Source organism: Ursus maritimus, unplaced genomic scaffold (genome assembly GCF_017311325.1).
Source record: "Ursus maritimus isolate PB19 unplaced genomic scaffold, ASM1731132v1 scaffold_25, whole genome shotgun sequence".
Lineage (NCBI taxonomy): Eukaryota > Metazoa > Chordata > Mammalia > Carnivora > Ursidae > Ursus > Ursus maritimus.
The window spans coordinates 9,177,910-9,187,440 of record NW_024425008.1 but is presented as its reverse complement, the minus strand read 5'-3'; the positions used below and the strand labels follow the sequence as shown (position 1 = coordinate 9,187,440).

The window sequence follows — 9,531 nt, the reverse complement described above, 5'->3', positions numbered from 1 at the left end:
TCTCAACTTTCTCTGTCTCCCTCCCTCTCAAAGAGGGGTGCTTACTCTGCTGCTCCCCCATCTGAGCCCTTACCACTCTGTAAATTACCCTTCTCTGCCAGCCTGTGTAGGGGCTGGGTCTCTAAGGCCCTGGGGGTGCCCAGGATGGAAAAGGGGGTGCTTATGGAATAGACACATGCCAAAGAGGCCTGGGGGGGGCTCTCTTACCTGGGAGAGGAGCTCAGGAAGGACCAGCGGGGCCCCCTAGTCCACGTGGAACCCCTCCCTGCCCTGACCCTGGAGACCAGTGTTTGCGGGCTGTGGCTGACCACGAGGCCATAGAAAAGTCACTTCCCTGCTCCGCATGCACGTCTGTCACATGGCTGTCCGTTCTGGCCGCCCCGCAGCGGAGCTGTGACCAGAACACAAAAGGCACAGTGAGCTGTGAATTGCTAGGCACACCCAGGGGGTGACAGCTGATGCCGGCTCAGGCTTAGTAGTACCACGCCAGTCAGGATCCCCTCCTCTCAAACACTCCGGGCAGCGCGGGAATTCACTGCAGAAGCCAAAGGAGTCAGCTGCTGGAAACATGAGAGCTCCCGCGTCCTAATCTGGGTGCCCCCTAGTGGTCATGGACAGACCCTGCAGGGCCACGTTATCCAGAGCAGGTGCCGGGACCCCATTCACTCTTTGCTGAGCTTGCTAACAGGTCCAAACCCCAGACTCTTCTTTATGGACTCTGGAATCAGACAAACCTGGCAATGAATCCTAGCTGCTGCTACTCCAGGCTCCCTCCCTCTAATGCCAAACCAGCCTCACCTCCGCTTTGCCATCTGTCTGGAGGCCTGGCTGAGCCCAGAACTCCCATGTGGACCCTGTGGGGGACATAACTTTGTAGCTCACATACCAAAGACCCAAGGCTAAGGGCTCCCCAAGCGGAACTAACTTTTCTAAAGCAGCCTGCTAGTTTCTTCAGAGCCCCTGAGGGGAGTATCCCTGTCCTCCTTTCAGGAATACAGAAATAAAGGTTTCCAAGAGGTATGTGGCTTTCCCAAGGACACTTGGTTACTAAGATTTGAACCCAGGTCTCTCTCACTCCAAAGCCCAGGTACTTGCCCTGTCTCACAGCTTCCCCAAATTATCCACCAACAGCCAGCGGAACTGAGGGGGTGTTTATTAAATCACAAAGCCCCTCTGCCTCTCCGGGGAGAGAAGATCACAGCCAGCCAAGTAAGTGGGTGGGGGTGGGGCATCTAAGCCCAGTGACGCTGGAACGGGCAGGGAGGGGGCTGAGGGAAGACTGAGGGGTTGGTGAACAGGAGCCCCCAGAGCCAGCGCTCTGCCTGTTTGGATGGTGGTCTTGGGAGCTCATGAAGGCGTGGGATTAGATTAGAAGGTCCTGGGATCCCAGTTTCAGGCAGATGAAACATTTTCAGCCCCAGGCTGCCGCTGGGGCCTGCAGTGAGCTGGAACGCCCCCTTATTCCCCAGTAGGATTAACAATTTTTCCCAAGAAGATTATGGTGGACACGACGCTATCCCTAATAAGCACCAGAAAGGGTTTGTTCAGCTTGATGGAGAGCGGCGTCTCCATGGGCAGCGTCTGGGCTCCGGAGCCGGCTGCACCCTCTGTGCCCTTCTCATCCATCTTCAGCACCGCCTCGTGCACCGCCTGCGGGAATCAGGAACCAGATCAGTGTTGCCAAGCCACTCTGGGCCAAGGACAGCAAGAGGCCCAGAGAGGGAGAGGTCTCAGCCAGGGTGGCCCAGCACAGCAGTAACCTGGCTGGTGCTGGCCGCCCCGGGCTCCTCACTCTACTGCTGGAAGCATTCAGGACAAGCAGACGCAGCAGGGAGGCTGGAGCGGGGTTCGCTATCCTTCCATGAATTACAGGGACGTGCCGAGCAGGATAACGGCAGAAAGAGTCTGCGGAACCTTAGCTAGATGGAAGGGACGTGGCGACGTCCCCACCAGGAAGCCTCCATTCCTGCCCACGCTCCTCTTAGTTTCTTGGGGGATGGTGAGGAAGGAGCCAGATTCCAGGGGTGGGTTGTCAGAGATGACCAAAACCCCAGATCCACCCCAGGGCACCCACCCTGGGACACGGACGGGCTTCTGCGCCTACTGATGCACTTCATTCCATTCTACAAAATCCTAACACTTTTCCTAGCGGGGCACCACGTAGCCATTATCGACACATAGAATCACAGCCACGGGCACAGCTAACTGCAGAAAAGAAATGAGCCGTGAAACTGCGTAAAGGCCCCCAGGAAAGAGGTAGCTGGTCCTGACTATTTATGGGAAGTCTATGTTAAAAGGGAGAAAATTCTACTAACTTGTCTTTCTTCCTCTTGCAAATTGGAAAATAAATCTGAACCAGTGCCTACTATCGCCTCAGCTAGGCAACTGGGATCTCTCCCAGATTGGCTCGAACTTCCCACCTAGCACCCGCCAATCCCCACCGCCCATGATGCCAAGCTCTCCAGCAGCTCAGCCTCTAGCTGCGCTGCTACCCCTACTGGAAGATGCTCCCCACACCGATCTCTGCTCCTTGCAATCTCCCCACCCCCAATGCCCTTTTCACCTAAAAGTAGGGTTGCCAGATGAAATACGGGATGGACCGTTAAATTTGAATTTCACCTGGCTGCTGGGACAGTGGCCCAGAGTGGCTCCAGGGCTGCGTGAAGGGTAGGGAGGGGAAGGCGGGAGGGGGAGGGGAGGCGTCCCAGGCCAGGCAGGCTTACCTCACCCACTTTCAGGCTTCGATGAGGGGCGATCCGGGTGAGGTCACCATGCTCCTCAAAGATTTTGGTGACACCCAGGTGGGAGAGCATCCTCTTCAGGTCATAGTTACCCGTGATGGAGAACCTGGGCAGGGACACGTCTACGACCCTGGGGAGATGCAAGTGACAGGTGAGCACCGGGGTCTCCTTGCTTTCCTGGCCAGGCCGCAGGGGAGGTGATGAATGAGACATTGGTCTTCCAAGCCCCAGCTTGACCCAAGAGACAGCTCTCGGGGAGCAGATCCCCTTTTTCCACCTTGAAGCATTCCAACCCAGGCCCAGCTGCCCCTCCTTTGCTGGCTACTCCCTCACTTACCCTTCGCCAGAACCATCTCATCACCCACCCGTACTGTCTGCGAGGCTCCAAGCCTCACCCCTCGGGCGTCTTCTCTTCCATCTTTCCTCCCTCCAGAGGAACCTCAGTCAAGCTCATGGCTTTAAACACCGGCCAGAGGCCCAAGGACTCTCAGACTTCCCTTTCCACTCATTCATTGGCTCAACAAATGAAGTGCCTCTATATACGAAGCAGATGCCTAGATGCGTGTGTGAGCAGAAGAGGGGAAACCCGTGCCCTTGAGCGTGGGCTCTAGCAGGGAAGACGGACAAGAAAGTCCACACAACGAAAAGCAGCCCCCGATCATCGATGCATAGACTGGCAGTCTGTGAAGAAGAAGACTGTGCGTGCGGTGGCGAAAAATACAGATCAGCTTGGGGGAATCAGGAATGCTGGGGCACAGAGAAGATTTGAGAAACTCGGAAGGAGGCAAAGGCATCGGGCAAGCTGGGTCATTTCTTCGGAGTGAAATGAGGAGCAACGGTAGGGTTTTTGAACAGTGGTCGGACATGTTCTTGCTTAGCCGGCACAAGAAACCACTTCCACGCACATATGTATCCCTGGGCCTCTGCAAAGAACTGTGGTTCTATGAAACCCAGACCTCCAGTAAGGCCTGAGCTGGCCTGCAGGAAATCTCAAAGGGCCTATCTCACACTTGGGTGGGGCCAAGGGAGGAGCGTGGGCCCCTGTCCCAAAACCACGAAGACGGCGACAGTCTTCTGGAAACATCTGTGGGCAGCTAGCGGCGGTCCTGTGGTAGTCTCGGCCTGAGGGCTGCAGAGGGGCTTCGCACAGGCAACGTGAAGCACCAATTGCCGGCCCCAGGGCTGCACCCCGTGGGAAATTGGCAGGAGTAACTTGGAGATGTGGGTGCTGTGTCCCCCTAATCCACCTGCAGGGTCTCAAGTCATCATCACTTGAATACTAAGGGAAATGTGATCTTACGGAGCCCACATGGCATGAAGCCCGGACTTCTGGATAAAGTGGGGGTGGAGGGCGTGGAGCCCTCTTTTCCCTCACCTTCCATACCCCTCACTCACCAAGACACCTCTGTGAGCTTGGAAACTGTAGGGCACAAGCTGGAAATCGTCAGTCTACTCGGCAGGATCCCCACGTTCAAAGAGAGGTGTGCCTTTATCTTCAACAAATGGGCTGCCATTCCGGGGGTCCACCTTGCAGGTAGGAGGACCGGATCTACAGGACACCTGTCACTCAGTCAACCTAAGCTTCAGACGGTCTTCTGAGAACCTTGGAGCTCTGCCTCTTGAATCAGTTGGAAGGGGAAGGATGGAGAACCTCCCAGTTGTGAGTGTCCTCGGTGGGGTCATGCTTTGCTAGGGCACATTCGATCCTCTCAAGGGTCCTATGAGGCCGGCATTCATGGCCACGTCATAGATGAGAAAACTGGGTCTCAGCTAAGTTTGGAACCCAGACGCTTCCTCCCATTTCAGGGGCCAGACTCGGCCACCCCCTGCATGGCCTGGTTTTTGGCAGGGAGGATCAGAGGGTGCTGTGCAGCCCCCAAGCCTAGCAGCCCTCTTGGGATGACCTACCATTTAGCCCCCTGCTTCTCCCCATCCCCCCAGTACAGCGACTTTATCGGAAGCATTCAGATCTGGAATTTCTCTTTTATGGAGCTTTTGGCTCAATTGAGATATCCAAGATGTGTTCTGCAGTCCCCTCAAGCGTGTGTTTCATGTGCAAGAGCCCCCACGGCAGCCCAGCTCCATCCCAGCATCCTATCCACCTCCCCTAGAACCCTCCTCGCCTCCCAACAGCGTGTCAGCCATGACAGAGGCTCCCAGTAAAGACCTGTCAGGTGGAGAACAAGGGTGAGGACAAGGTGGAAGAGAGAGTGTACAGAGCAAGGGGGAGGCCATCCTGACATTGCTCCTGCCCGAGTCGCCAGCCCTGACTCCTCTCGAGAAAAATTGACTGGTAAGCAAGTGCTGAGAAGAATTTTGTTGGCTCATCTTCGATCTGTTCTAATTTTATGTTTTTTGCTGTTTTTTTTTTTTAATATTGATTCACTTCAGTCCTTCCACTATGATTAGTATAACTTATTTGGGACACACTTCACTGGTTTGGTTGTGACATTACAGTTGTGAACAGGATTCTGTGTACAATAAATAGCTCCCTTTGACAGCCCATGTTTGCCCTGTGGCTCCTCTCTGCCTGGGTCTCCACCCCTCCTCTCCTGTCCACACACGCCACTGTTCAGCCTTGAAGGCTTAGCTCAGATGCCACCTGCTCCGCGGAGCCCCCTCCACGTCCCCTGCACACCACAGTGTTGCTCCGTCCCCTCCACTCTCATGATCTAAGCCTCTTCCTCTAAGAGCAAGTGTTTCACTCTATTCCTATGACTTGTTTTCTGGTCTACTTCCTGCCAAAATATAAATTCATCACGGAGCCCAGAATGGGACTTGGCCACAGGGTCAGAGCTCAATACGTCAGGGCTAGAAGAAGCAAAGAGTGGAAGGGACAGCAGGAAGAAGGGAGCAGCTGCCGATGCCGGGCACCCTCGTACCTTCGCGTGATTAATTTCTTCCATCGGTCAAGAGTGTCCATCTTCAAGGCCTCCTCCACAGTCTTCATCTTGCCCTCGTCAGGAAGGATGAAGGTGGCAGCGATGGTGCCCTGGTAGGGCATTTCCAGGATAGTGCAGGAGAGCTGATTATCGTAGCCAGCATCGTACATTCCCCCACGGAACATCATGGGCACCTTCACTCGCTTGTTTCCATCCAGAATGAAGTGTTCCTCCTTAGTTGCTTTTGGATCGAATTCATGTTGCCACCTGGCTTAGGATTGAAGAAGAACAAAGCGGCATGAGTGTCCTGAGAGGGAAGAGCTGAGTGGACCCAGCTAACTCTGGTCTCTGTCCACACGGATTCAAGGAGGGGATTTGGGTCCTCTGGGATGTCAGGGCAGGTCTCCAGGAATCCATGCTCTTTGTGCCATGCCCTGGAAACTCCTGGTAAGATGGGCGTGGGTCAGATGGTCAGCTCCCACAGAAGCCACCACCACGATTGCTGAGCTGAGAGGGGAGCCGTGGACTGCCTGAGGCCCAGGTGCTGCTGAGGCCGAGACAGCCCGTGGACTGTGTTCCAGCAGAGTAGCTGGGTGATACTTAGTGGAAGTTATTTGGTTCTGATGCGAACAAAAAATACTCTATTTCAAGTCAGTCCTGGAGTAGCGGCTCTCATGTAGGGATGAGAAAACCACTGGAACAGGCTGCTCTTGGGAACCTGCTGGAGAGCAGCAAACACTTGACGCTGGCTGTTCGCACCCCTCCTTTCTGACCCTGAGAACGCTGTGATGCCAGCGGGCATAAACTTGGACCTGGATCTTTTCACATGAGCCAACCTCAGAGCCCCCAGTAGGGGGGCCCTGAGGACCAAGTCCCTGAATTCAAGTCTGGCTTCCCTGTTCTGGAGGGATGACCTTAGACGAGGGTCTTAACCTCTCTGGACTTCAGGGTCCTTGTCTGAAGAAGGACGGTTTTGACCGGTGCCTCATAGGGCTGCTGTGGGGCTGGGTGGGAAAGGCCACGCAGCCCAGTGATCTTGCACAGTGCGTGTCTTGCACAGCCAGTCACCGTCAGCACCACTGCTGCCGTTGCTTTCACGCTCTAGGTGATCTGGGGACTTTGGAAAATTCCAGATTCTCCTCTCTCTCTGCTCTTTTCTTCTATGCCATCAGTCTCACTGTGGATTCGGGGAGAGCTGAACTTCCGTATTCAGGACCATGTCCCTGACGGCCCAGCAGTGATCTTGCCTGACCTGAGGGCTGTTGGCCTCGGAGTCTCACCCGCGCTGGCCAACCTTTGTGTGTGCATGTGGCAGGTGAATGGGTGTGCGTGGTGGTGAGGGAGGCATGAAGCTCGGATTGGGGAATAGTTTTCCATCTTCTTTTTTAGTCTCGCCCCCTCAGACTTGCGGAATCTGCAGAAGGTGGCAAGGAGAGCAAGGCACCCACCAAAGTGAACGTCAGCACCGCCATCAGCACAATCACCGTCCCGGGTGTCTACTTGGGGTGACAGAAAGTGCACGGTCTGTGGGTCAAGAGAAGTGAGTTCTAGTCCTGGCTTTGTAACTCTAAGCCCATTAACCTCTCTCCGTGTTGCACTTCCCTCATCTAAGAAATGGGGGAAATGTCTCTCCAACCTCCACACCAACGTTGTGCTGGGATAATCAGAAATAATGAAGAGGCATATAGGGAATGATGCAGACTTCCCCAACTTCATTTCTCAGGCATTTTTACTTTGGTTCCCAACAACTGCCCTATGAGTTACGTATAAAGGCACTCATTTGGCAGATAGGACAAGTGGGGTTCTGAAAGATTAATTATATATGATTTCAAGGTCGCAGAGCAAGCACGTGGCCCACCAGGTCTTTCATCCAAGACTACTGGAAATCCTGTCCCTCCCATACCAGCACGCCCCACGCCTTACCTCGGAAGAAAATACAATTTGTAAGAAGCATCACGGTGCCAGGGGTGATGTTCTTGATCAGGTTATGGATTTTCCCCCGGGTTTTCTGACTGACATAGTCATTGATCCGCTTCCGAGTATCCTCCAAGTTCTGGAAGTTGGTGGGGACGGTGTCCGCATTGTACAGGTTCTTGACATCTTTCAGAAACTGCTTCTGTGGCTGCAGCTTCCGGTCAATGAACAAGGTGTTCTTCAGGTCCAGCTCGAGGTCCTGGCTCCCCTGATTCATCCTGTAGATGAGGTAATGAAAGCCCTCATGAAGTTGTCTCTCCGGCATATTCCTGAAGTTGAAGCCTCTCTTGATCTCATCCAGGGTGGAGTCCTGGGCCCCCAGAGACAGCATGGAGAAGGCTGTGGAGATGCTCAAGGGTGAGAAGAAGACGTTCTTGTTGGGGCTATTGGAGGCCAGCTTCCTATAAAGCTTGCAGCTGAAGTCCGTGTTTCGCTTTGTCAGCTCCTCGGCTGCCCTCCGTCCCTTCCATGACTGGATCTGGCTTGCAGGTCCAAGATACTTCGGAGGGAAGTTGGACTTCAGAAGACCTTCCACAGTGAGAAGGCCAGCCAAAAGTAGGCCCAGGCCCAGCATGCGGTTCATTTTCCTTGGAGATTGTCCTGTTGAATAGTAGACTTGAGGTTAGCAGAAAAAAGAACAAAACAAGCCCATTGCCCCTTTATCACCCACGAGGAAGACCAGATGAGGGCAGAAACTCAGTGACTAGCATGTGATAGACGTAAATGTCTTGGCATCCATTTTAACATTTATGTTTGTTGGTTGTCCCCAATTTCATCAATGAGAAGGCTGAGTGTAGAAGGTGATTTGAGGAACTGCTCCCTCCACTCCACTGGATCATAGTAAGAATGTCCCATAGCGTGGGCATGTGACTGGGGCTAGGCCACCAGAATACTCCATCCACTGCCACACCGATTGGTTATGGAATGAGAGTGCCCAGAATCAGATCAGTCAGTGTCTTTCCCTGAGAATGCACAGGACTCTTAACTCTGGGGTGTCTGGCTTGATGATATACTCCTAGAACCAAATGTGGTTATGGCTCCCACATAGAGAAGGACAGAAGAGAAAGATGGAAAGAGAGAAATGGGGAGACATACTTGGTGACATCTTTGGAGTCCCTGGATCAAGCTTCACCTGAAGCTCACATCCTTCTGTTTCTCCAAGTTATAAGAGCCAGTACATTTCCCTTTGAGGGTTGGCTGGTTTGAGTTGAACTTTTTTCCTTACAACCCAAAGAATCCTGACTAATTTGCAGAAATAGAGCCCTTTGTCTAAGATCACATGGTCTGTAAGTGGTGGATACCCACCCCAGGAAAACCCAGGTCTCTAATAAGCCTCTTTCCCTACACCTTTTGCAGGAAAGAGAGGCAGTGTTAGAGAGAGGAAAAGACAAGCCTGGCTCCAGGACTGCCGCTCCTTTCACCCCGTCTCAGCTCAGTATCTCCCAACAAGACTGAGTTTTGGGGGCGACAAAAGTTTCATTTTCCGTTTTCCCTTCATTTCTGGCCCTAAGGCTACAGAGAGCTGCCAAAAGTAAGATATTCTAAGAAGCGTGTTGATTTCTCTAGTTGAACATGGTACTGTCGATGATTTTTACGCCAATTTATGGGTCAAATGAAAGCAGATTTCTTCGCTTGATCCTTCGCTATAACTCGGTATTCTCCTCTAATTTGCATCTCCGTTTATCCGCAATCCCCAGGAACTAGTGCAATCCTCAACAGTAGAGCCTATTCATGATTGTCTTAGATCGGGTTCCTGAGAAGCGGAGCTGGTGATGAGGATTCAGGAGGTGAGGGAAGCAGGACAGAAAGGGCAGGACCTGAGCAAGGATGTGGCCCCACGTAATATAGAGACTTGGCCTGATCCGCGGGAGACGGCTTTGGCGCATCAACCGCACGGCAGCACTGACCCTGTGAGACGAGGCCGCAGGCCTTTT

General features: G+C 53.4%; 1 protein-coding gene across 1 annotated transcript; it reads right to left on the bottom strand.

Annotated features, from left to right (window-relative positions):
* Nucleotides 1-1,458: 1,458 nt before the first annotated feature.
* On the bottom strand, nucleotides 1,459-8,180 carry SERPINA12 (serpin family A member 12). The gene is made up of 4 exons (XM_008702513.2): nucleotides 7,547-8,180; nucleotides 5,624-5,894; nucleotides 2,724-2,871; nucleotides 1,459-1,650 (listed from the first exon to the last, which is right to left on the bottom strand). Exons 1-4 carry the CDS (start codon nucleotides 8,178-8,180, stop codon nucleotides 1,459-1,461), a joined length of 1,245 nt encoding a protein of 414 aa, XP_008700735.2.
* Between the last annotated feature and the right edge of the window lie 1,351 nt (nucleotides 8,181-9,531).

Coding starts and splice junctions, on each gene's coding strand:
- SERPINA12 (XM_008702513.2), bottom strand. CDS start 8,180: ATGAACCGCATGCTGGGCCTGGGCCTACTTTTGGCTGGCCTTCTCACT. Junction 2,872..5,623: donor AAGAAATTAATCACGCGAAG/GTACGAGGGTGC, acceptor GCATCTCCCCAG/GGTCGTAGACGTGTCCCTGC. Junction 1,651..2,723: donor GAAGCCTGAAAGTGGGTGAG/GTAAGCCTGCCT, acceptor TGATTCCCGCAG/GCGGTGCACGAGGCGGTGCT.